Source organism: Camarhynchus parvulus, chromosome 14, assembly GCF_901933205.1.
Source record: "Camarhynchus parvulus chromosome 14, STF_HiC, whole genome shotgun sequence".
Classification (NCBI taxonomy): Eukaryota; Metazoa; Chordata; class Aves; order Passeriformes; family Thraupidae; genus Camarhynchus; species Camarhynchus parvulus.
Window position 1 is genome coordinate 8,655,441 of NC_044584.1, and position 25,489 is coordinate 8,680,929.

Genomic DNA, 25,489 nt, shown 5'->3' on the forward strand with positions numbered 1-25,489 from the left:
AATACATGCAGCATTTTTCCTCCTCATCTCCCCTCCTCCTCCTCACCACACTGCTCTTCACAGCATTGACTGTGCCTCCCTCCCTTCAGCTTCAGGTAACCCAGGAAAAAAAAAGCTGCTACTTCAAGACTGCGGATCATTTGGAAGAAATAAACTGCATAAATATACCCAATTCACAGGCACACCTTTGGGAAGGAGCTATCAGGAAACTTGGGCTTGGAATAAAGGAGGCTGCAATGTAGTTTTTTTTACAGGCCACACAGGTAATGGGGCATATTAAAATATGTAAAATATATATTTTTCCATATTTTAACAGCATGGATTGAAAACAAAAGGTTATTCTTAATGGGTGTGGTCAGACCCAAGCATTTATCTCCATCATCCTCCCACTCCCATCCACTGTTAGCAGGATGAAATCAAACCCAAAAAGCCTATAGTCCTGCCCTCATAATATCAGGTGGAAGTGGGGAAGGTAGGGGAGACCCTTCTTACAAGGAGTAGGAGGCCACTAAAGGAAACTCATTTTCCCATACATTCATCTCACATGATGATTTCTACGGTCCATATGTTTCCTGGCTCTTGAGCATCATTCACGAAGACTCCGGAGGCTCCTCAGGTATCTTCTCCCAGCTGGAAAGCTGCCCACAGCTGAGAGGGGTTTGTGGAGGCAGAGGGAAGGAGGAAGCAGATCTTGCAATTTGTACTGCATACAGAGCTCAAATCCTGGACACGAGAGGTTGATGGAGCCACTGAGTCCAGACAGAAGCAGCCAGTTAAGTTCCCTTTGTAGGAACCCTTTGGGTTTGTTTGTTTTTCTCTTTTCTTTTTTTTTAATATTCTTCTGGTTTTTTGCACTTTTGGAAGAGACTTCTTAAAATGCCAATTCTTGACGTGACCAAGGACTCCGGAACAATGCATAAGAGCCTTATCCCCTCCCCTCTGAAAGGCTGCTAGTTCCCCCCACCGAGGGCACTAGGAGGCTGCTGAAAAGGGCACAGAACTGGATGAGATTTCGGCTGATTTCACGATGGTGATGACACTGGTGGTGGCAACTTTGGTCGGGGTAATAGGCCCTCGCGCCACAGTACGAGCAAAGGTCTGGAGTGCTTCGTACTTGGAGCGCAAGGCATCCAGCTCTAGCTTCATGCTGCTGTTTTCTCTGGCCAGCTTCTCCACCTCTTGCTGCAGCTCAACCCGCTGCCTCTCGAGCTCCTCTTTCTGAGTCACACGCTTGATGCGGCAGCTGGCAGCGTAGCCCCGGTTCTTGAGCGTGCGCCTCCGCTGCTTCAGACGGATGACCTCCTCTTTGGTGAGACCCCTCAGGTGCTGGTTCAGCTCCCGTACGGACATTGACACGAGTTCATCATCACTCAGCACTGGGGCATTCTCTCCTGACTCCTCCTTTACCTGCAAATACCAACAGCACAGGGGTAGCAGCAAGCCGATGTGAGCAGATGCTCCGGGCAGCAGAAGGAGAAAAGGCCACCCCAACATAACATCCCTACCTGGGAAATACTCCCAATGTGCTGTGGACAGCACAAACTCCACTAAAACATCTGGGTTAAACATGGCAGAGATCTGAGCGCTGTAGTTGTCTGGGTTTGGGTCACCCTCTTAGGTCACAGATCTTTACACACTCAATGGGAACCCAACAGCAAGATTTTCAAGGGGAAAAATGTAAAGTAGGCTGAAGCCTTTTTTTGTGAAGTCCTTTGTCAGGACCTGGAATTCATAATGAATGCTAAAGATGACACCTTATCCCAGCATTATGCTGGGACACCAGTGCAGCATCTCAAAAGCAGAATAGCTGCTTCTGTGCAGGGCTTAATTCAGCATTTTTTGGTTTTTCATTGAAGATTGCTCACTTGAGTCGTGAACAAAACCAACCATGCTTGGCTTCAAGGACAGCCTGATTTGGTTTTGCTGGAGCACAGCATGTAGTAACTGAAGTTACATGAGAAAACCACCAAGGCCTTGCCCTTTCCTCAAGCACATTTGTCACCACCATTATTTTCAGAATCCCAAAATTTTTTAGGCTGAAAAACATCTTCAATATCACTGAACACAGAAGTTTTAAGACACCATCCTTTTGTCTTTCCAGAGACTGCAGGACATATGAAATGAAGAGCTGAAACACTAGAAAGAAATTTCAACCATGTATGAACAGCCCAGGCACTGACCACCACCAAGCTGGTAAGTCTGAGGCATTTACTGTCTCATGGATCTAAGAGACACCAGCTGAAAAAGTCCCTTCCCCAGTGTCTCCCAGTCCTGAGAGTAAAAGTAGTTCATTGCCAAGACTGGGAGCACTGGTTTCAGGATGCTGCCAATAACTCCTGTAGTCAGAAGTCTCTTGGGTAGCTGCTGGGATATGCCAGCCTCCACACAATCCCAGAGACTTCAGGCCTCTTTCTGGGTAATGCCAGTATTCTTCTACCCTAACCTTTCCTGTAGACAGTGGGAAATTGTATCAGCACCCATTTCTAAGTCTCTGGGAATGAAAAAGAACAGTCACGTAGGAGCAGCACGGCACAGCTCTGTGACAGCCTCCCCAGCCACCCAGCGCCACCCACTCAGCCTCTTCCCTACCTTTAATGCCTTGTTCGGTTTGGGATTAGTCGTCATAACCTGAGCACAGTCTTCCGGACAAAACTGCTCAGAAATTGCAACTGGAAAAACAAAACAAGGCTTCCAGGTTAATCACAGAGACAAGGGCAGGAAGAAGATACCCAACACACAGTCCAAACCCCCAAATCAACCACCAGTAAAAGAAATAAGCACACAGTTGTTTGAAGCACTGGGATGGATTCAGATATCATTTACCCTATTCAGATAAGAGAACGAGAAATTTGTGTTGACAAGTGCATTGCTTTTTAACACCCAGACCTTGTATTTTGCTGTTAACCACACTAAGATGCAGCAGAGAAGACAGGGCAGGGAGGAAAGAAGGACACCCACATTCATCTGTAAACAAGAGTCACACTCAGCATCACGCACCACCTTGCCATGTGCCACCCCTTCCCAAGGGGAGAATGGAGCGCGGCCTCCGAGGCCCCGTCACTGGCTCACCTCCCTCTGGAGGCATCCCAGACGCTCCAAATGGCCTATTAGGGACTGAATTACGAGTTACCTCTGCTCATAAAAGGCACCGAAAAGCCACAAGACAACAACTCCCTTCATTCTCATTTTGATGATTATTAGCTCGGCTCCAAATTGAGCCAGCAACCCAGAGAGAAGCTGCCTGGTCTTTAACCTGCTTCCAGCACTGTCCCCACCCAAAGGAGACGCCACCAGAAAACCCAAACAACAGAAACAAAAGCCCCCCTGACAACAAAGCCAGGAAGGAGTTCACCTCTCCCAACACACCAAGACTGTTGCTTCCCAATCCTCCAGCCCCAGACTGTGACAGCAGACCTGCTTGATTATTTCTAGTGACGTGGAGGCATGTCCATCCACAGCCAGCCCGTCCCCTGCCGTGACACTGCCCTTCACTCTCACCTTAGCCACGACTACACCCCTCCGACCAGCGCCCTGCAGAAAATCCACCTGCCCGCACCTCCACCCAGCCCCTTCACCCCATGGTCAGATGGTACCTACCCTGGGAAAGGCACCAGCAGCCGTGCCACCATCACAGCCTCTGCTATGGCTCCCCAGAGGGGAGGGGTGAGGCGCTGGTGCCCCCGACACAGGGCGGCTTCGAGGGCTGCACACCCGCGGCACCGCAGAGCTCCTGTCTGGCGGGAGTCCTCTGTCTCCCCCCACCTTCTCCTGCCCAGCCCAAACCCTCCCCATTTCCACGTCTGCATCGTGTCACACATCCTAATCATTCATGAAAAATCCAGCCAAAGCATCCCAAGCATGATTCCCTTCTGATAGTTGCCATGGTGACCTTGGGAAAGTAGCCAACCCGGAGACAGTCGCCATGGAAACAGAGAAGCCCAAAAGCAATAATGACTTCAGGTCATGTCTGTGCAAAGACATCACGAGGTCGTCGGAGAGTAAACAAACTCATTCATATCTGCAAACAGGGGCGGCGGGATTTGGGGGGGTGCAAAGGTGGGGTGTGGGGACCAGTGGGAGCTGAGTGGGCGAAGGTGCTGGCTCAGCCCGTGCTGCTGTCACTTGAATTTTATCAGTCAAGGCACCTCATCATCACACGACTTACATAAAAATCAAGATGAAGAGCAGGAGGGGGAAAAAAATAATCCTGTAATTGCAGAGCTGCAAGATACTATCCTAGATATTAGGGAGTGTATTTAGGCGCCTCCTCTATTTTTAAGCCTGAGACAGCACAGCTCTCCATGTCTGGAGGAGGGACAAGGACAGCCGCACAGCACACAAGCCAAGATGCTCCGTGATGAATGGACCACTTACAGCAACTGGTGTGCGCTGCATTTTCTAGAGCATCAGCGAGTCCTTCCCTGCTCTCCTCCAGCACTGAGCCCCACCCCGGGCACACCTCCAGCCACAGCCGCCCCTTGTCTCGCCAGAACAGCAGGAATGGGCAGGGCACGGGGCAGGGGGGCGACTCCCAGCCCCCCTGAGCTGCGTCCGACAGACGGGGATGCGCCCAACCTCTGTCTGCGCGCTCTTCAGAGCACCATCTCCCGCGAGCACAGGCACCTCTCCAGACCCCAGCGCTGCCCTTGCACCGTCCAGCGCTTCCCCTCCGCACCAGCATTTGCTGCCCACCCCTACCTCCCGGCCGGAGCCGCAGACGCAGGCACTGGCAGCCGGGGGGAGGAAAGGAAAAAGCTCCTTGTCTTGGCCAGGAGGTCTCGGAGCTGAGGAGCGCAGAGGCGCTGCCAGTGCGGAGAGGAAAGGGCCGGCAGCCCCCTCCCTGCAGAGGCGCAGCCGGGCCGCAGGCAGTTGGTGCCATAGTTATGCAGTGAGTCACCAGCTGTTTACAGAGTTTGAGCGCTCACATTCCCACAGCATCAGAAACTCTTCCTTCCCTCGGCGGCATCCCCCCCTCCCGCGCCGCCCCCATCCCTACAAGGGAAGGGGCGCACTGGCCGCTGGCCGCGCTGCGAACGCCGGAAAAGGAAAGGCAAAAAGGAGGGGGAGGCCAACGAGAGCCCCGTCACACCCACCGAGTGCACAAAAAGCCTTTTGATCCTCACCCAGCGCGTCTTCAAAGCGTTTCGTGCGCCAGCCGATGGAAAAACTGAACGCGGCCGCTTGGCCGCGCGGAGATGGAAAGAAATGTAAAGTATAATGGAAAACAAGAGGCGAGGGGTGAGGTTGCCTCCAGTGGGGGTCAGCGTGAGGGCTCACCTGCCACCCTGAGCAATGCTCCAGCTCTGAGTGATGAAACCCTGCTGGTCACCTGTTGCTCCATGTCACCAAAGCAACAGCTCCTTACCCTGCACATTCCTCAGAGGACAGCACAGGCGCTTGGCTCGGCGTCTTCTGCTGCACACCTGTCTCCCCCCACACCAAAACACCCTGGATGGGCCAGCATCCCTCGGACATAGGCTGGGATCCACCCTATTGCACCAGGCGCCATGGCCAGAGCTGCTGCTGACACAGATTAATGAGGAGGTTCAAGGCACCATCAGGATTTGTGAGGCCAGACCCTCTTAAGACAAGGGTGGGAGAATGTGGGCTGGCCTGACCCAAAGGGCAAGATTTCACAGAGCAAGTAGAAACACTTGAACATGCTCAAGTCAGATATGAGTGCAAGGGCGAGTCTTATCTCTGCACTAGGTGAAGGCACAGGTGTGGTCTGGGCTCCGCTCGAAACCGATACAGCAACACTCGCAATCCTCACCAGCAGTCCTCCAGGGCCTTGGGCCTCATCTCATCTACCAAATCCTTCCCATCAGGATTATTTGGGACTATTCAGCTACCAGCAAGAAGACACTAAAAATCAGCATGTCATCTCCCTTACATTTGTTACTTACAAAGCAAAACCCCGCAATGAAATCATAAACCACTCTGCAAACAAGTCATACCCAGCAGCGTTCCCTAAACATGCTGCACAGGGGTCTTCTGGGACCCTGCCTGCGATTTGATTATTAGAACCCTTTTAGTCTTTACCCTACTCCTGCCCTTCTTTCCTTAATTGCATTTGCTGCATCACATCTAAAATTAGGAGCTCAGCTTTTTGGAACAAGGACCACGCTACATCCGTGCTCTGTAAGCAGTACGACACATTCCGAATGCCACATCAATAAAGCAGCAAGTAGTATTACACCAACTGTGAGGGGAAAAAGCTTTTCCAGAGCTGCTCCACGCTCGTATTTACAGCAAGTGTTTTGACTGTGGGTTACATAAAGAGCCCTTGTAATTCTGCAATAAAGTTACCCATTGACAGCCTTGCCAACGCCCTCTCCCTCTCTCAGACAGCTCCTGTGCCTCCTGCAGCATCCTCCCAAAAACCTGGAAGTCTCCAGCTGACATCCTAAGTCTGACAGTCTCAGCTTAGAGCATCTAGAGATCTCAGTTCCTTTGCTTTGAAAGGGAAAGGCAGCAGAAAGCCTGACTCAGGCAGAGGTAGGACAGAGCTTTCCACACAAGGCTTGCAATTAAGAAAGAAAACATGCCAGAGTGAGATTTCAGACTTTCCACGCTACAGGGCTTTCCAAGCGCGTTACACATTAAGGAATTACTATAAAATCACTGCCGACACCCGACAACTGCAGATGAACTTGAATTTTAAAACTCTTTCTACACCGAAAGACAACCCCGGCCACAACACAAGTGCCTGGCAGACAGCCCTGCTGGCGTTTAGCTTCCATCCTCACACACATAGAGCAAACTGAAAACATGCAAGCCTCACCTTCCGCCAGGCCAGCGACGACTTCCCGAGGGCAGAAAAACAGTGCAAGGTTCAAGCAGTGACAGGGATCTCTGCCATCATGTCTCAATTCAGCACCGACAGCTACGCAGGGAACACTCTACTCATTCCCAAATGCAGCCATTTAAATCCTAGGCAGCTGTTTAAATTTCTCGTTTACCCTCAAGTTGTTCCCAGCTCCGGAGTGCCAGCCAAAGGGATGTGCCTACCACGGGTAACATCTGAGCTGACAGGTGAAGGCAACTACAGATGCTTAAATCCTCATCGCCGCGCCTCTGCCGCTCGGAGGCACGACACGGATTTCCAGCACATTGCAGCATGGTAGGCAGAGCACCATCCCTCTCCCCATCACTCAAAAAGCCATTCTCCTGCTCTGACAACCTTCACACATCCTGTAAGGCAGACTGACGCTTGTCACTCATTTGTAATGAGAGCGGGGAGGGACAGGCTGGTGGTGTGAATCAGAGAGTAGAGAAGCATATGCGAGGCAATATATTTGACATGAAGAGAGAGAAGACACAAGGAGGGGGTGAGTCACTGTTTACTGTTCTAGAGGAGCTCCACGCAGCCCTCGCCCAGCTGGCCAGCCTTCCATTTCCCTTATGGATCGGAACCAGCATCCAGCAGCAAAGGGGAGATTCAGGAACCTTCAGAGCACATTTGAGAGCTGCCAGGACAGAGCTCTCTGAGGCGCTCTCTGGGGAAGCCTGGACATGGATCAGACAGTCTTCAGTGCTTTGGTAAACAACCTAGTCAGAAGCTGCAAAGAGCCTGTGGTTAGGGAGCAGGGATACAGAGCACCAGGCGGGTACGTCTGTGTGTCACCTCTGAAACTTCATGGAGGAGGAGGCTGAAGGGGAAAGGTATGTGACAGCCAGCCCTGGTACTGACAAGCTTACAGCACTTTTTCCATCACGTGCTCATTAAACGCGGTGACAGAGATATACTGGAATTACACCTCAGCATCACCAGCCCAGAGATGCAGCTCCCCAGCCGGACAAGCTGAGCCACCAAGCAACAAATAACTTGCTCGGATGCACAGCCAGACCCTGGGGCAGAACTGGGATTCCTAACTTTGCTGCTCCTGACTCCAAGTGCCAGCCACCAAGTCAGAGATCTTCACTAACTTTAATAATGGAACATACCATTGCTATTTGGCGTCCTGCAATACTGCAAAGCAGTGGGATCCACTATGCAGCCTGTCCCTCAACTCAGGAGCACAGTGCCAGGGTAATTGCTCTCATTACTGCCTTCCCCCAGCCCTTGTGCTGATGGTCACAGAGCACTGCATCGCTTGTGCTTGCTTCATGCTTGGAAGACTCTCTGCCCAAGTTTGAAGATAGCCTCAAACAATAGCTGAGACAGAAGTGGAAATTGCCTGTTCATCTCTACAGGGTGCTGAGCCTGAAACTTCCTGATAATTGAAAGTGCTAGCACCGCTCAAGTATTTCACAGCTGGATGTTTACAAAAATGATCAGCGAGCAAGCTTATCCCGCAAACCCCAACTGCCGCAGGGGCCAGCGCTCCCAGCTGTCCTTTCTTCGCTTCCCAAACATCTCACACAGCTAGAGATTTTCAATACCAAGTCCTGCAGCACATTCCATGCCATTAATCATCTTCCAATGCTGATGGAAATCAGAGGGTATCAAGCTGATCTGTATTTTTCCCTTTCAGGAGGCACACAGCAGTACTGAACTCCACACCGCAACAGATTGCTGAGACGGGCAACGGCGCAGAAATGACATAAAACATGACAAAGCACGCTGTCCTTGACAGGCAAGCAGGGGAAAAAATAAAAAACCCAACAAATTTCTACCTCTGGTTCAGAAACAGTTGTGAAGCAAGGCAAGAAGCTGGTGTAATACAGCCAGGGACACTTAACAGGGCTCAAAGCCCTGTCAAGCTCAGAGCGTGCAGAAGCGGGCAGGGTGTCCTGACAGGCCAGAGTCACCGTGTGCCCAACCTTGCGGCAAGTGCATTGAAATCCTAGGCAGCCGCAGGTCCGGCAGCCCGGCCGGGCGGGAGCAGAGTGAACTCCAGGGCCGCGCAGCCCTGCCTGCCATTGGGCAGCCGCGGCGTCCATCAGCCCGAGGAAGTGACTGAAGGCTTGGGGAAGGGCTCTCCGCAGGCAGCGCCGCGGACACACACGGAAGGAGAGGGGGGAAAGAGCGGAGGGACGCACGCTGCTTTCATCAGTGAGAAAAAAACACCAGGTAAACTCATTCGCTGCTAGAACCCCGACGGCGCCAGGCGCTGGGCTGGGGCGCTGGGCTGCGTCCGCCACAGGGCTCACAAAAACTGAAAGTGCAAGAAAAAGGCGTGCAGCTTTTCAGGGAAACACTTTGCTCTCTCACTGGCTCCCTCCACCTTCCGCAGTCCCAGCTCAGCTTTAGGCACGCTGGCAAAGGAGGGGGCGGCCAGGTGAAAGCGAAAATGGAGGCCTTTCCCTTTTCTGTAACAACTTTGCCCAAAGGGGGCTCGTTCCTAATTTGAGACCTCATGGCCTGCTTTCAGCAGAATCTGTAAAATAAATCCTCCACAGAGAAACCCACGAGGGAGGGGAGCGGGCTCTCAGCCCGAGGAAGAGGAGGAAGGAAACAGACCCTGACACACTGTGAGAGTTTGGAGATCTCAGTTCCCGTCGCTCGTGGCCTGGATGTTTCCCCACCTTAGGCCGCTGCCGTCACGGGGAGGCTGAAGAGGTTCCCCCCACCCACCTCCTCACTTCTGATTAAATCCCCAAACCGTCCCGCGCCCACCAGACAGTCACGCGGCACTGCCCGCTCCCGGAATGTCACCGTCCCCTTTCCTCCCACGGCCAGTCCTGGGCGGCCGCAGAGCATCCCGCTTGCAGGGCGGCCCCATGCACACGCACCCCCCTCCCTCCCTCCCTCCCCACAGGCTCCGGGACCAGCCCGAACACACCACGCACCTCTCCCTCTTTCCACCCGACCAGCAGCTGTGCTCAGCAGAGATAAGCCCCCCATCCGCCGCAGCCCTGACCCCCTAGTCCATCCGACGCGCCCGCCTGGCATTTCCCGGTGGCGGCGGCTGCTCCTGCCCGATAACCCGGGGCGCAGAGCGGATCACGAAGCCGCCACCACGCCCGGCCAGCGCCGCACGCCGCGGCCACGCTGCCCGGCCCCGGCTGCGCCCCGGCTCCCTCCGTACTACAAAAGCTGCTATTTTTAGTCGGCGGAGCGCGCGGCGTCACAACAGGTTTCCTCACTTGTATTTTAAGAGCCATTCAAAGGCAGAGGCAGGCAGCGCGCTCATCCTCGGGGGGAAGAAAAATAACAACAAGAGACAGGGAAAGCATCACCTCGGCAAACACCCAGGGGACCCTCCGGCCCCGTGTCCCCGAGGGTGCGGGGGCGCTGCCAGCCCCGTCCCACGGGGGTTCAGCGGTGCCGGCTCCGCACCGCTGGTGCGAGGTGACAGGGAAGCTGTGACGGCGGGGCCGTCGCGCCTCCGCCCCGCGGGGGCTTCGGGGGCCGCTCGGCGGGGGCGGGCGGCGCTCCCCGAGCCCCCTCCCGCTCCCGCACAGCGGGGCCGCCACCGCCCGCCCCGCGCCCCCCGCCGGGCCCCACGTGCGCGCCCGGCCCGGCTCGGCCCGGTGCGAGGGGCGGCGGCACCACGTGCCCGGCGCGGTGGTGACTCAGCACTTTTACCTCCGCCGCCCCGCCCGCCCGCGCCCAACCGGACCCGACCGGACCGAGCGGGAGCCGGGCCGGAGCCGGGCCGAGCCGCCCCTTCCCCCGCGATCGAGCGGCAACGCGCGGCCACCCCCCCTTCCCGGCTCCGACCCACCCCCCCCCCCCCCGCCCCCTCCGCGCCGCGCCCGGGCGGCTCCTCACCTGCGTGCCGGCGGGAGCGCCCCGTGGCGGGGGCGGCGGCGGGGGCGGCGGGGGCGCGGGGGGCGGCGGCGGGGGCGCTGCGCGGCTCCCTCCTCCCTCCCTGCCAGCGAGTCCCGCGGACAACAACAAGCGCGGGGCGGCCGCCTCCCCCCGCCGCGCCGCCGACCAACCAGCGCCCCCGCCGCTTCCGGCATGGCGCGTCACCGCGCGCGTCACCGCCCGGCCCGGCCCGCCCGCCGCGTCACCCCGGGACCGCCCGCGCCGTTCATTCATGGGCAAGGGCGCGGGACGGGCGGGGCGCCGCTCGCTGCCGGCACGTAGTCGCCCCCCATCATCCCCGTCCCCGTCCCCATCCTTGTTCTCATCCTGGTCCCCATCCCTCCTTCATCTCCATCTTCCTCCCCATCCTCACCCTGATCCTGATTCCTCTATTATGCCCCCTTCATGCCCATCCTCATCCGCGTCTCCTCATCACCACGCCCCGTGCCCCCGCCCCGCTGCGGGGCTCACCCCTCTCCGACAGCTCCCTACCAGCCGGATCAGTCCCGATGGCGGGGGCGCAGCGTGGCCGGGGGTTTTGCACGCTCACACATGGGTGCGTTTCATGGAATCATAGAATGGTTGGTTAGGGAGGGACCTTAAAGATCGTCGCGTTTCAACCGCCGTGCCATGGCCAGGGACACCTTCCGCTAAACGAGGTTGCTCCAAACCCTATCTAAATTGGCTTTGAACACCTCCAGGGATGTGACATCCACAACTTTTCTGTGCAACCTGTGCCAGTGCCTCACCAGCCTCATGGAAAAGATTTCTTCCTGACATCTAATCTATATCTGCTCTTTGTCAGTTTTAAGCCATTACCCCTTGTCCTGCCACCACATGCCCCGGTCAAAAGTCCCTCTTTAGCTTTCTTGCAGGCTCCCTTCAGACAGGGAAAGATGGCACTAAGATCTCCCTGAAGCCTTCTCTTGTCCAGGCTGAGCAATTCCAATTCTCCCCTTTCCTCCTAGGAGAGGTGTTCCATCCCTCTACTCAATTTGGTTGCCTCCTCTGGACTCACTCCAATAGCTCCATGTCCTTCCTGTGCTGAGGACCCCAGAGCTGGACACAGCATTGCAGATGGGGTCTCATAGAGCAGAGGGATAGAATCACTTCCCTTGACCTGCTGGCCCCTCTGCTTTTGGTGCAGCCCAGGACAGAGTTGGCATTCTAGGCTGGAAGCATTTTGTTGGCTCATATCCAGCCTCTCATCCACCAGCACCCCCAAATCCTTGGAAGGGCTGCTCTTGATCTGTTCATTCCCCAGTCTGGATTAATAACAGGAGTTACCCTGACCCAGGGGCAGCACCAGCACTTGGCCTTGTTGCAGAGCAAATGATGGTGGGGAAATGTGTCCTGGGCATCCCAATGCTCTTGGGAGGAGTCACTTGTTCCCTGGGCTCCTTGAGGTCACCAGCCTTGTCCTGCACTAGCTCTGGACCAGCCTTTGCCAGCACTGCCTGTCCTGCAGCCCCCTGAGCATTGCAGCAGGGCCAAATCCTGCCCAGGGCTGGATCCTCAACCCAATCTTTGCACTTTCCTTGTGCAGTTGTGTGAGCTGCTAAACACAGCCCCCTGACCCCAATGGTGTGAACAACATTTCAGACCCTGGTGGCATCCAACAACAATGATAATGCATCAAAAATGTAATAACACAGGCAATTGACTAAACCAAACTGCCTCCCTCTCAGCTGGGCTTGTTTTGATTTTTTTGTGTCCATAACAATGTTGGAAAATCTGTGTCAGCCCCATGCAGTTTGTGCTTTCCAGCCTTGGGGCCAAATATTGGAGCAGCTCTAAGGGCCACAACTGAGGCTGTAAGATCCCATCTTTCCCTGCTCCCTTTGAACAACACAAGCTACAAAACACAGGGAGCCTCATATCTGGCACAGCCCCATGGGTCTGGGCAGCCAGAGCAAGGTTTAGTGAATGCACCTCCCTGATGTTAAGAAATCCCTATTTATCATTGGAACTGAGCTAATGAGGTTGGCTAAAGCTCCCAGGTGATGGGTGGCATGAAGCTGCTGTCCAGTGTAGCTGCAGCAGCTTTGGCCTTCACCTCTCCCAGATTTCCAGGCACTGGTTGAAATCCTGCGCTGGGTGCTGGGACAGGGTGAGCTAAGGGCTAGAGGGCAGATTTCAGCCATCACTGTGGTCTCCACTGATGCCTCTGAGGTTTGTCTCCAGATCTCCTTTCCACCCAGGAAGGTTCTAGTGGCTCAGAGAGCCAAAACAAGCAAGGAGAAGGGATGCTGGGTGTGGGAGACTTTGGGGCCACTGATGTCCCCAACACAGCCACCTGCTGCTTGTGCTCTTTCTGAGTGGTGATAACCAAGAGTGGTCAGAGCCATCCTAAACCATCCAGGGTTTACCCCTGAGACATCCATGAGATGGTGGTCCTCAAGGGCAGGAGGGATGGGCTGGCTGCATCCTGGACGGGGGTTTCACCCTCTGTGGTGACAGCCCCGCACGTGGGGCTCACCAGAATTGAGATATTTCCCCCTGTTTCTGCTACAACACGAGGTTTGACAGACCACATATAGAAGGAGGGGAGCAACTGTGTCACCCAAAATTCTGTTTCTGGATGAATTGCCCCATTCACAACAGGTTACTTTTCATTTTCATTCCCTGGGGAAAGTACCTCTGCTCCAAAGGTCTGTTTTCATTCGCTGCTGAACTTTAGACAGCGGTGGCCTTCAATAGTAAACAAGGAGGAGCTTTCTAGTCCCTTGAAAAGCAGGAAAGCCTGTGCAGCACACACACTTGTTGAGCAGATGAAGAGGAGCGCATGGGAGACAGGACCTCTGGTGAAAACTTGGGTGGAGAAAGGTTCTGGGATGTGTGAGGGTTTGTGAGTCTGGCCCAAAACACACCCAGCATCACGATTCCCTGAAGCCACTGAGCAGGGATAAAGTGCTCTCACCCTACAAGGGGGCACAGAGGTTTAATCAGCTAAACGGAGGTTTAGAACACCTAAACAGAGGTGTTCATTCTTTAGGTTTTGACACCCTGCATGCATCAACTGTGGAAAAACCTAAAAAACCGCTGCTCTCCCATACTCTAGACACAAATATTAAAAATAAAATTCAAAAAAGCACCCAACGCGGAAGAGCGAGCGGAGGAGGGGCGTGTGGGGATGCGCTGCTACTAGAGAGGCGCGGTAGGAGCCGGCCGAGCGGCTCGTCGGGTGTTTACGGCGGGGCCGGCGGAGCCGCAGCGCCGGGAGCGCTGCCCGCGCCCTGCCCGCTGCCCGCGCCCGCTGCCCGCAGCCACAATGTCAAGAGGAGACACGTGTATGTAAGCGCCGGCACGGCCGGAGCGGGGCCCGCAGGCGGGCAGGGGTTCCCGGGGCGCGCCGCTGCCCGGGGACGCCCCGGCTGTGTGTCCCTCCCCGGCTGTGTGTCCCTCCTCGGCTGTGTGTCCCTCCCCGGCCGTGTGTCCCTCCCCGGCCGTGTGTCCCCCCGGCTGTTTGTCCCCCGGCCGGCCGGGCACTGTCCCCGGTGCGTGTGGCCGTGGCGGGCAGAGGGCCTCGGGGTTCGGGAGCCGGGGGAAGAGGCGGGCGGCTGCGTAAGGCGGAGGCGCTGCCGCTCGGGGAGGTTCGCGGCCGGGCCCCGGCGGGTCGAGCCGTGGTGGTGGCCCGAGCTGGGAGAGGGCTGGGGACTAAATGCCTTGGTGGGGGGTGGAGGCGTTTTCTGAGCCTGTGCAGGGAGGAGGGTGAGGGGAGCAGGGTCTGAGTGAGAGCGAGGAGATGGAGACAAGAAAGTTGTGTCTCTTTTTTAAGGTGCTGAGATTGCTGCCTGCAAACTTAACAAGAGCATGGGGGTCTCCTTTGCTTAGAGTATGGGAGGTGTTTGCCTGAGAGGTTGTCAGGATCAGCATTTATCAGTGGAAAGCAAGGACTAATGGCATATTCCCAGACATCCCTTGCTCAGCCCTCCTCGGGTCTAAAACCTCTGAGTCAGGGCTTTGGGCGATGATGACAGAGGATGCTCGAAGAGGATGCTCAAAGCAGAGGAATGCTCAGAGCAGAGAATGCTCCTCACCTCCGAGCTGCACCTCTCAGCATCACAGCTCTGTTCCTACGGGAAGAGCAAGCTCGGTTTTGCTTGCACCTTTCCAGAAACACTGCAGCCCATTAATTCAGACCTGGGAAAAACTCCTTGAGGGGCCACTCTGCCACCTCCCGAAAGCAAATGGTGCTTTGACCTCTTCACAGAGAGCAGCAGGCACACTTTGACCCTTGGGACTGGTGGGCTGTTGGGTGTCAGTGTCTCCCCACACTTAGCAGGCTCAGGACCACCTGACCTTGGCAGAGCCCTCCTTTGCCGAGTTTGCCCGGTGCATCTTGGCTGAAGTGCAGATGTGATGCTGCAGGGTGCTGAGGGAGCAGGCTCTGCCCAAACCACAGGCATCAGGAGAGGGGGAAGCTGTCCTTGAGGCCTGGGCAAGCTCTCCCCCTCTGTCTCTTTCACCCCTTCCATCCAGCAGCAGGACAATGAAGTCGTACCAGAAGCTGACAGCAGCCCAGCCAGCAGCGTGCCGGGTGGAAGAGGAGGGGGCTGCCCCGGTGCCCTCCGGCCATGGGAAGCTGGCCCCGTGGTGGGTGGGCAGCGGGCTGCTGGTGGCCGCTGTTCTGCTGAGCACCATCACTGTCTGGGTGCTGCGGCAAGTGTCGGGGGGCTGGCTGGGACCCACAGCACCCCCAAAATGCCTCGTGGTCCCCGAGAGCCAGCGCTTTGACTGCTACCCGGAGCGGCGCGTGGTGGTGACCCAGGAGCTCTGCGAAAGCCGAGGCTGCTGCTTCATCCAGAGTCCCCCGCTGGCAGAGGGCAAGCAGGGGGTGCCCTGGTGCTTCTATCCCCCTGACTTCCCCAGCTACACCCTGGAGAGCCTCAACCAGACAGCGCTGGGCATGGTGGGGCTGCTGGTGCGGAGGGAGAAGGCCTATTACCCCCGGGACATCCAGAAGCTGAGGCTGGATGTGGAGTTTGAGACGGACACACGGCTGCACATCAAGGTGAGCTTCCTTCTGGCTGCCCTCAAGGGCCTGTGACTGTGCTCCTGACCCTTGAACCTGCCTTCCTGTAGGGGACCATCCCTTGCTTGGATCAAGTGTGGAATCTGCTGTGCTCCAGGCATGGCTGTGTGGAGCCAGTGAGCATCTCCAGCCCTTTGCCCTCTTGCTTTGCTGGTCTTTAAAGCCCTTTTTCTCCCTTTTGCAGATAACAGATGCAGCCAACCCACGCTATGAGGTTCCCCTTGATGTTCCCCGGGTGATGAAGAGAGCAGAAAACCCCACCTACAGTTTGAACTTCTCCTGGGACCCCTTTGGGGTGCTGCTGCAGCGCAAGGCAACAGGGACAGTGCTGTAAGAAGCCACCTCACGCTCACACTATGGCAGTGGAGAGAAGCTTTTCTCACCCTAGTCAGGATCCAGCATGCTTCCTAGAGGTTTTTCATTGGGAAAGCCCATGCTGTGAGGTCTCCAGCCAATTATCACTCTTTGCCTTGCATCTTTTGAGAAGTGCTGACATGGGGATGTGGCAGCAGGTGGCTTCCTGGCCCTGGGCTGGCCACGTGCTTGCTCTGGCCATGGCAGGCCTGTGTGGGATCAGCATCTCTCCAAAAACTTCCCAGAGCTCCCAGGGTGCTACAGAAGCCAAAAATTGTGTAGATCCCAGCACATCACCAATAAATGATCGGGTGGCTCAGGAAAAATGTCAGAGAACAGTTGTGGCTTTGCCCTCTCCCTGCTTTTGGGTTTCCAATCTGTAGGGACACACACAGTTCCAGGCTTTTTGGGGAAAAGGACTGTGGGTAACTTTGCTGTGCATTTTCTGTCACCTCCACAGCTTTGCCCACACTCAGTTGGTGGCAAGCACCACCAGCTGGACAGTGTCTGGTCAGGGTGTGTTTTGGGATCCCATCCTTTCCTCCTCTTTCCCATTTGCTGGTGGCTGTGGTCCATTCTGTACTTGGGAACTGCTTATCAGTGACAGCAGGCTGAGAAACCCCATGGCCATATCACCTCAGTGGTTAAAATTAACCTGGGTGGAAACTTCTGGTGTCAAAGGGAGGGCTGTGCTGTGCTGGCTTGGGTTGGGCTGTGCCTTGTGTCCAGCCAGACCTGAATTTGCTCCTGGGCCAGGGTGTTGGGGGCTGGATGCAGGGTGGGATATGCTGCTAGACTGCCCCTTGAGATGCTTTGAGAGGGAAGAGATCAGTCATTGATGGACAAATGGATCCTAATGAGTCCCAGAACCCTCTCTTGACCCTCTCTCTTTCTTGATGTTGCCCTGGCAGGCTAAACACCACCGTGGCCCCCTTGATCTTTGCTGACCAGTTTCTCCAGATATCCACATCACTGCCATCCAAGTTCCTCTATGGGCTGGGGGAGCACCGTGGCAGCCTCCTGCACAGCCTGGACTGGAACACCCTCACACTGTGGGCCCGTGACGTCTCTCCCACGGTACATCTGCCCTCTCCCCGAGGGGGTGCAGGGGGTGAGGGCAGGAGTGCCACTCTCCTGTGCCTGGGAAAGCATGGCAGGGGTGGGCAGCAGCACTGGGAGAGGCTGATGAGCAGGTATGTGCCAGGGAGGATTTCAGAGCAATTGCAAAATGCTCTTGGCACTCCAAGGGCGCTGGGTGTTTCCGCTCCACCCTGCTCCTCGTGCAATGTGTTATGGTGAGGCAGGAGGCTCCCCCCTCACCCAGCCCAGCTCAGTAGCAGCCCCTGGGCTGGAGGAAGAAGCAGTCTCCCACAGCCTGAAGCTCCAAACCTATCCTCATTCCTTGCCTTATGCTCCAGAGCAGTGACAGATGCCTGGTGAGGTGGTGGCAGCATGTAGAACTCAGAGTCATTTATTCCCCTTTAGTGACATGGGGCTCTCCTGCTTTGCCCTCTTTGCTGTCTGACTGGGCATCTTGCCTTGCAGGAATCATTCAACCTGTATGGTGCTCACCCCTTCTACCTGCTGATGGAGGAGGGTGGAAATGCTCACGGTGTTTTCCTGCTCAACAGCAACGCCATGGGTAGGTGTCCAGGGGACCCCAGGCCAGCTTGTCCATGGTGGAGGACCTGGCAGATTGGGACAGATGGGGACTGCTGGAGTGGCCAGTTTGGGACCTTGGGGTGAGAGGAAGGCGTAAAAAGGAAAGATGTGGTTTGATGGCTCCGTTATTGAGAGCAGCCATCTGTTTCCTGGCTACGGCGAGGCTCTTTAGCAACTGCCGAGCAGTTTAACCACACGCCCAGCTGCCGAGCTGCCATCAGCAAGGCAAGTCCCCTGCATGCAGCTCCATGCCCATTCCCCTGCTCCAGCACTGGGCACGGCTGGGGCACAGCCAGGGGTGCCATCTGTCATCCTCACTCTTCCCAGCTGTGCTGCCAGCTGTGGCCGTGGGATCTGCCCCTGTGTGCCAGCTGATAACACAGCAGCTCCTGCCCTGCCAGGGGCAGCACCAGGACCACCTGCACCTCCCTGCAGCTGCCTCTTGCAGCCAGCTGGGATGATGCTGCTCACCCCAGGGCTCTGGCAGCTCCAGCTGTGCTCAGCTCTGTGGCTGTGATGCTGCTGAGCAGGAGATGCAGCGACCTGAGCTGAGGTGAAAAGGCTGCTCCGTGTGAGGAGCCCTTCCAGGAAAGGCCTGGCTCCCACATGCTTGTTTGTAAAAGCAGCTCTCAATTCACTTAAGAGGGGATTTCAGAGGAGGACATGAAGGAAAGCACTGCACTGAAGTGCTTAGTCTTGGTCCAGAAGCTGGCATAGATTTGAGATTAAAGAGCAGATTTTCAAGATAGCATAAACCCATGATCTCTCTGGGCTGTGATGATTTAAGCTTCCAGACACCCATTTAGCATCTGCTGAGTGCAAGACAGGGATTTCTCTATTCTCCTGAGCATTGCCTGTGGTGCTGCCTGGGCCCCATTATAGGGGCTAAGGTCTGGGGGCTGCTCCCCAGTTGTCTCTACCTTTTTCTCTTCTCTTTCCCTTTCTATCTTCCCACTCAAAGAGGTGGCTCTGCAGCCTGCTCCAGGCCTGACCTGGAGAACCATTGGAGGGGTGCTGGATTTTTACATCTTCCTGGGGCCCGATCCCAACATGGTCATCCAGCAGTACCAGCAGGTGATAGGTAAGTGCCCACACCCCAATACAGCTCTCTGCAGGCACCTCCTTCATGCCCACATCCCTGTCTCACCCCAGATTCACCACCATCCCCAGCCCTCTCAGCTGGGGAGGGATCAGCATCCCCGCTGTCCCATCCCCAGCCCTTCCAGCACACTGTGGTCAGTGATCACCCTTTATCTTCCCTCTTCCCTTACCTTCCCATCCTTTTGAGATGCTGTTGTCATCTTGGGACTCTCCATCCATGCTCCCACTGTCCCACTGCAGGTTTCCCAGCCATGCCCCCCATCTGGGCTCTTGGCTTCCACCTCTGCCGCTGGGGCTACGGATCCAGCAACAGGACCTGGCAGACTGTGAGAGCCATGAGGAACTACCAGATCCCCCAGGTAACCCCCAGCCTGTGGGGCAGGGAGTGCCCTCTCCATCACCCATTCCTGAGCCCCATCACCCATTCCTGAGCCCATCACCCATTCCTGAGCCCCATCACCCATTCCTGAGCCCATCACCCATTCCTGAGCCCATCACCCATTCCTGAGCCCCATCACCCATTCCTGAGCCCATCACCCATTCCTGAGCCCCATCACCCATTCCTGAGCCCCATCACCCATTCCTGAGCCCCATCACCCATTCCTGAGCCTCTTTCCTGCAGGATGGGCAGTGGAATGACATCGATTACATGGATGGGTACCGGGACTTCACCTTGGATTCCCAGAAGTTTGCCTCCCTGCCCTCCCTGGTGGAAGATCTCCACAAACACGGGCAGCACTACGTTATGATCTTGGTATTCCCCCTCCTCTCCCACTGTGCTGTCTTTGCTGCAGGGATGTCAGACAAGGGCATAATGGATGCTCCTGGTCCCAGCTGGTCATTCCTGGCTCTGGGGATTTTTGTAGGAGGCCAGTTCCCAGTGCTGGTCAGGCAGTTGTAAACTGTGACTGGAAATCCCCCTAATGCAGGGACCTTGGAGACACAGCCAGGTTCTTGTGTCCTGTGGGTACAAGGATGGCCCTGACCCCTGTGAGAGAAGGAATGGAGGAACTGTGGGTCAGGCAGTTTAACTTGTGGGTGCTCAGCTCAGGTGCTCTCACATCCCCACAAGTGCTGGGATCTTGTGACCTAGCTGTGATGTCCCTTCTTCCCTCTGCAAGGAGTGGGGACATGGGTTCTGCTTGCTGGAGGCAGTGGGGACCAGCAGGTCCTTGCAGGGGGAAGTTGGATTTCCTCCTCATTGAACTCTCTCTAGTAGCCCTGTCCATGACCCAACATTTCTTGCATAAGAACAAGAGTTCTTGTATTTGTCCCTCCCTCCCCAAAACACCGTAAGGGGTCCTGGGGACTTGCAGAAGTGGCATTTTAGAAATCATGCCTGGAAGTGTTGAACACAAGTTTCTCTTCCCCTTGGGGGGAAACAGCCGCTGTGTGTGGGCTCTGGCTGACCCTGTCTGGGTTCTCTTCTGGAAATCACACTGGTCTGGCCAGGGGAAGGAGCCGTGGTCTGCCTGGGGTGGCACTAACCCTCTGCTCCATCCCCAGGATCCTGGCATCAGCAGCACCAGCCCCCACGGCTCCTACTGGCCTTTTGATGAAGGCTTGAGACGGGGCTTGTTCCTCAACACCACCCAAGGGCAGCCACTCATCGGGCAGGTGAGGAGCTCCAGGGGGAAATCCCAGCCCAGAGGGTTGTGCAATACCAGGGTTGGGATTTCAGCACAACAGAGGGAAAGCCAAGTGGCCAAGGGACTTCTCTGGGATAATTGCCAGAGCCTGGCTCAGCCCTTGTCCTCCTTGTGTGTCCCCTCCTGGTGTCTTCACCAGTTCAGGGACCAGCCCCTGCTCAGCAGAGGAGCCTGTGGAAGTCATATGAGCTTAACAGAGTCAGCAGTGCTGCCTAAGGCTGATCATCTGATTTCTCTCCCTTCCTGTTTCTGGGGTGAGGGGAGGTTGTCTGTGATGAGCAGTGTGCCTCGAGACCTGCTCTGCAGCTCTTCCCTCCCACTTTGACCCCTCTGGCTGTTTTCTCCCACCTGCTCTCTCTCTCTTGCTGTCTCCAAGGAGGGAGCTTTTGGTGTAGCCTGAAAACACGGGGGAAAATGAATTGGCTAAAATTCCTGGAATGAGGCAAAGCACAGAGAAATCATGGCTTTTCCCTGCCATGTTCTTGGTGAGATGATATCAGGTCTTGTGCAAGTGAGGGCAGAGCAGCTCCATCAGCTGCCACTGCCCATGGCCTGTGGGCACTCCTCAGCACCTGGTACTCCTGGTACCATGGATGTAGAAGGGATGCTGTGTGTGTGTAACCCCCAGACTCAAAGCATTGGCTGGGTTTGTCTTCTGTCTCATTGCCTGTTTCACCCCCAGTTGAAATCCCTGGCGTGCTGTGGTGCCCTGTTCCCCATGGTGGCTCCCCACAAATCACCTGCTTGCTGAACCCATGGATTTGTGGCGTCTCCACAGGTCTGGCCTGGTTTCACTGCCTTTGCAGACTTCTCCAACCCAGACACACACCAGTGGTGGCTGGAGAACCTGCAGCACTTCCATGCCCACGTGCCCTTTGACGGCCTCTGGATCGTAAGTCCCTCCTTGCCCGTGGGTTGCTCCCTGCCAGCAGCTCAGCTCATGCCTGGTGTGTATCCTGGCAGGACTGTCCCTCAAATGCAGCTTTTCCAGGTCTACCACTAATCCCAGAAACACACATCTGAAATTGCAGCACAATTTTCTTTGCTTAGGACATGAATGAGCCATCCAACTTCATGGATGGGTCTGAAGATGGCTGCCCCCCAGGAGAGCTGGACAACCCACCCTACACTCCAGGTAGGGAGGGAGATGAGATGTAAAGCTGTGCTCGTAGGTACTGTGTGCTTTGAGATGGCTGCCAACTGAGTGTGGTGAAGGAAAACCATTTCTGAGAGACATTGTGTCTCTTTTACACCCTGAATGCCTCCATCCCTACCTTCATGTGCCAGTATCCATGTGCAAGCCATACACACTTGTTAGGCCATGTCAGGGCGCAGGATGGGGCCATTTGCATGAGCTTTTGGCGCTGGTTGGCAGTGGCAGCTGGCTGTGGGAGGGCTGACCCAGAGCCAGCAAGTGTGGGGAGTCCATATCCCCTGCACCCCAACTGAGTCCAGCTGGGCTCTCCCTCCTGGCAGCCGTGCTGGGCGATTCCCTCTCTGCAAAGACAGTGTGTGCCTCAGCAAAGCAGAAAATCTCCGTGCACTACAACCTCCACAACCTCTATGGGCTGATGGAAGCCAAAGCCACAGCAAGGTACCTGAGCATCCCACTTCCTGACAGCCTGGGCATGGGCTGGGACAAAATCCTTCTCAGAGCTGAGCAGGAAAAGGATGAGGATTTGAGTGTGATCTGAAGTGGAGGAGCTCTGACTGCTCACAGCTTCTGGGATGGGAGTAACCCAGGAGAAGAGGGGAGCTGGCACTGCTCTGGGAGGAATAGGTGAATGAGGCTGGTCCTGCTGGAAGCCTTGGCCATACTGCTCAGACTGACTCTCCACTCCTCTGCCAGCAGGCTGGAATTCTCCCTCAGCTGTTGTGGGATAAGGCAAACCCCTGGCGGGCAGCTCTTACCTTCTGCCCCCAGCTCTGCTGTTGTTTTCCAGCGCCTTGATCCAGATCCGGGGGAAGCGCCCCTTCCTCATCTCCCGCTCCACCTTCCCCAGCCAGGGCCGCTACTCGGGGCACTGGCTGGGTGACAACCGGAGCCAGTGGAAGGACATGCATTACTCAATCCCAGGTGGGTGGCACAGAGCCCCTGCCAGCACTCTGCTTGTTTGGAGGTGTCTCCAAAGCTGTGCCCTGCTGACTGTCCCTGCCCTCAGGGCTGCTGAGCTTCAGCCTCTTTGGCATCCCTCTGGTCGGGGCAGACATCTGCGGCTTCTCGGGCAGCACCTCGGAGGAGCTGTGCACCCGCTGGATGCAGCTCGGCGCCTTCTACCCCTTCTCTCGCAACCACAACACCCAGAACGAGAAGGTCCAGGGCAGGGTGCCCAGGGAGAGGCATCCTAGGGCTGGGATGTGGGATATGGGATGCAGGATATGGGATATGGATGGGGATGCAGGATATGGGATATGGAACTGGGGATGCAGGATATGGGATGTGGAACTGGGGATGCAGGATATGGGATGTGAACTGGGGATGCAGGATATGGCATGGGGGATGCAGGATATGGGATGTGGAATTGGGTATGCAGGAGGTGGGATGTGGAATGGGGGATGCAGGAGGTGGGGTGTGGAATGGAGGATGCAGGAGGTGGGGTGTGGAATGGGGGATGCAGGAGGTGGGGTGTGGAATGGGGGATGCAGGAGGTGGGGTGTGGAATGGAGGATGCAGGAGGCGGGATGTGGAATGGGGGATGCAGGAGGTGGGGTGTGGAATGGAGGATGCAGGATATGGGATGTGGGATGCAGGATATGGGGTGTGGGATGGGGGATGCAGGAGGTGGGACAGCTGCTGACTGCCCGTGCCTCCCCCAGGCCCAGGACCCAACAGTGTTCAGCCCCGCAGCCAGGACAGCCATGAAGGACGTGCTGCTGACCCGCTATTCCCTCCTGCCCTTCCTCTACACCCTTTTCCACCATGCCCACCTGCAGGGGGACACTGTGGCCCGGCCCTTGTTCTTTGAGTAAGGCCATCCCCACCAGGAGTGGGGAGATGCTTGGGCTGAACCAGGGAGATCACGCAGCATCTCCATCCCACTGCAGGTTCCCTCAGGATGAGGCCACCTGGGAGCTGGACAGGCAGTTCCTGTGGGGCCAGAGCCTGCTGGTAACCCCAGTGCTGGAGCCCGGGGTGGACTCAGTCACAGGTTATGTCCCCCAAGGCACGTGGTACGACTTCTACACGGTGAGGAGCATCACAGCATTTGGCCAGGGGCTGGCTGATCCCTGCTTGACCCTCTTGGGGCTGTGGGTGGGAAGCCCTGGCTGAGCCCAGTGAGCCCTGATGGAGGGAGGGTTGGGGATGGCTGCCCTGCAGACCCCTGCCTGAGCCCTGGTCCCTCACACCCATGTCTCTCACTGCCTGCCCAGGGCTCCTCAGTGAACAGCAGTGGGGAGATGTTGAAGATGTCAGCCCCTCTGGAGCACCTCAACCTGCACATCCGGGAAGGTTCCATCCTGCCCACCCAGGTGAGTGCCCACCCACCCCCTCCCTGGCTGCTCTCCACAGTGTGTGTGTGTCCCCCAGCACCTCAACTCCTGCACCCAGTGGTCATGGCCCTACAGAACCCATGTCTTTGAACCCCAGAAACCAGGAACCACCACAGAGGCCACCCGAGGGAACCCCCTGCGTCTCATCGTGGCCTTGTCCTCGCATGCCACTGCCTGGGGTGACCTTTTCTGGGATGATGGTGAGAGCCTGGACACCTTTGAGAAGGGCAACTACTCCTACGTGGTGTTCAATGTCACACAGGTGAGTTGTGGTGGGGAGGGCAGGAGTGGGGGTCCCGTGGTATGTGGTCACCTTTAGCTCAAGCTGTCCCCTCCTACAGAACATCTTCACCTCCACCGTCCTCCATGCCACCACCGAGGCCACCAAGGTCACCGTTGGCACACTGAGCATCTTTGGGGTGCAGAAGCCGCCCAGCAAGGTCCTCCTGAATGGCCAGGAGAAGCCCTTTTCCTACCTGGACAACCAGGTACGGCCCCATTTCAGAGTGCCCTTTGCTGGGTGGGGGTCTCCATCCTGAGGGTCTCCACCCTTCCTCCTCCTCCAGGGTCACAGTGTGACCAACGAGGGGGTGAGGACTCTGTGTGGCTCTCCTGCCATGCCAGGGTTTAGGGGAAAGCATCCTCCATTTCCCTCCTGTCAGGGCTGTACCCCAAAATGTCTCATTTCCCCCCACAGGTTCTCAACGTGAGTGACCTTGGCATGAGCCTCAGCCAGGGCTTCTCCCTGCAGTGGCTGTGAGCAGGGGGCTGTGGGGTCACCCCCACCCCACCAGGACACCCTGCTGGGAGATGCTCAGTGCTCCAGCCCCTGAAGCCGGGATGCTGCCATGGAGGGGGCACTGGGGACTGTCACCTGCTGCTGCTCGTCCCCCTCCAGCACAGCTGGGGACAGGGGGTGTGGGATGGGGGCTTGGCTGCTGGGTGCCCCCTGCATGGTCCTGGGTGGGTGCTGTGGGTGGAGGTGTGGGTACCTGCTGTCCCCACCGCAATAAAGGCATGTGGAGAACTTGTCCTGGGAGCATGATGTGGGGACAGAAGGGGTGGCATGGGGGAGAGGGGGTGAGCAGCCAGTTGCTGCTGTTTTAGTCCTTGACCTCAGTTCTCCTGACTCCATCATCCTGGTTTCAGCTGCTCAGTTTTAGCCCAGATCCAACACCATCAATTCCAGCCCCATATTCCACCCCTCCAATTTCAGCCCCTGACTCCAGCTTCCAATCCCACCTCCTTGATCCCCCTCTTTGATCCCAGATCCCCCAATCACAGACTCATTTAATCTGGAAAAGACCTCTAAGACCAAGTCCGGCTGTGAACTAATCACTTTTTCACACACCATGGCACTGAGTGCCACGTCCAGTCATTTCTTGAGCACCTCCAGAGGCGGTGGCTCCATCACCACCCATCCCAACATATAATCCCCCTTTCCATGAAGAAATTCCTCCTGATGTCTGACTTAACACTCCCTGCTGCTGCCTGAGA

General features: G+C 56.3%; 2 protein-coding genes across 4 annotated transcripts; one reads left to right on the forward strand and one right to left on the reverse strand.

Moving 5' to 3' along the window:
• Window positions 1-845: 845 nt before the first annotated feature.
• On the reverse strand, window positions 846-10,806 carry MAFK (MAF bZIP transcription factor K). Its single transcript, XM_030958198.1, has 3 exons — window positions 10,661-10,806; window positions 2,590-2,669; window positions 846-1,407 (listed from the first exon to the last, which is right to left on the reverse strand). The coding sequence occupies exons 2-3, from the start codon at window positions 2,623-2,625 to the stop codon at window positions 973-975; spliced, it is 471 nt and encodes a 156-aa protein (XP_030814058.1). The 5' UTR covers window positions 2,626-2,669; window positions 10,661-10,806; the 3' UTR covers window positions 846-972.
• Window positions 8,965-25,005, forward strand: LOC115909110 (lysosomal alpha-glucosidase-like). 3 transcript variants are annotated; one of them, XM_030958197.1, is made up of 20 exons: window positions 8,965-9,016; window positions 15,185-15,713; window positions 15,919-16,064; window positions 17,000-17,165; window positions 17,634-17,730; window positions 18,712-18,831; window positions 19,092-19,210; window positions 19,474-19,605; window positions 20,358-20,468; window positions 21,279-21,392; window positions 21,551-21,635; window positions 21,977-22,094; window positions 22,444-22,577; window positions 22,663-22,814; window positions 23,318-23,466; window positions 23,546-23,687; window positions 23,873-23,971; window positions 24,090-24,254; window positions 24,334-24,480; window positions 24,690-25,005. In XM_030958197.1, exons 2-20 carry the CDS (start codon window positions 15,192-15,194, stop codon window positions 24,750-24,752), a joined length of 2,781 nt encoding a protein of 926 aa, XP_030814057.1. In that variant the 5' UTR covers window positions 8,965-9,016; window positions 15,185-15,191; the 3' UTR covers window positions 24,753-25,005. The 3 variants fall into 3 exon arrangements, with proteins under 3 accessions (XP_030814057.1, XP_030814056.1, XP_030814055.1); XM_030958196.1 differs by lacking the exon at window positions 8,965-9,016 and adding an exon at window positions 13,886-13,989 and having other exon boundaries at window positions 15,182-15,713; XM_030958195.1 differs by lacking the exon at window positions 8,965-9,016 and adding an exon at window positions 13,895-13,989.
• The last annotated feature ends 484 nt before the right edge of the window (window positions 25,006-25,489 follow it).

Bases quoted from the DNA above. Each gene is read 5' to 3' on its own strand.
- LOC115909110 (XM_030958197.1), top strand. From the start codon at position 15,192: ATGAAGTCGTACCAGAAGCTGACAGCAGCCCAGCCAGCAGCGTGCCGG. The intron at 16,065-16,999 runs GTAAGAAGCCAC...TTGCCCTGGCAG, and splicing joins AAGGCAACAGGGACAGTGCT to GCTAAACACCACCGTGGCCC. The intron at 23,688-23,872 runs GTGAGGAGCATC...CTGCCTGCCCAG, and splicing joins CGTGGTACGACTTCTACACG to GGCTCCTCAGTGAACAGCAG.
- MAFK (XM_030958198.1), bottom strand. From the start codon at position 2,625: ATGACGACTAATCCCAAACCGAACAAGGCATTAAAG. The intron at 1,408-2,589 runs GTAGGGAAGAGG...TGGTATTTGCAG, and splicing joins AACCGAACAAGGCATTAAAG to GTAAAGGAGGAGTCAGGAGA.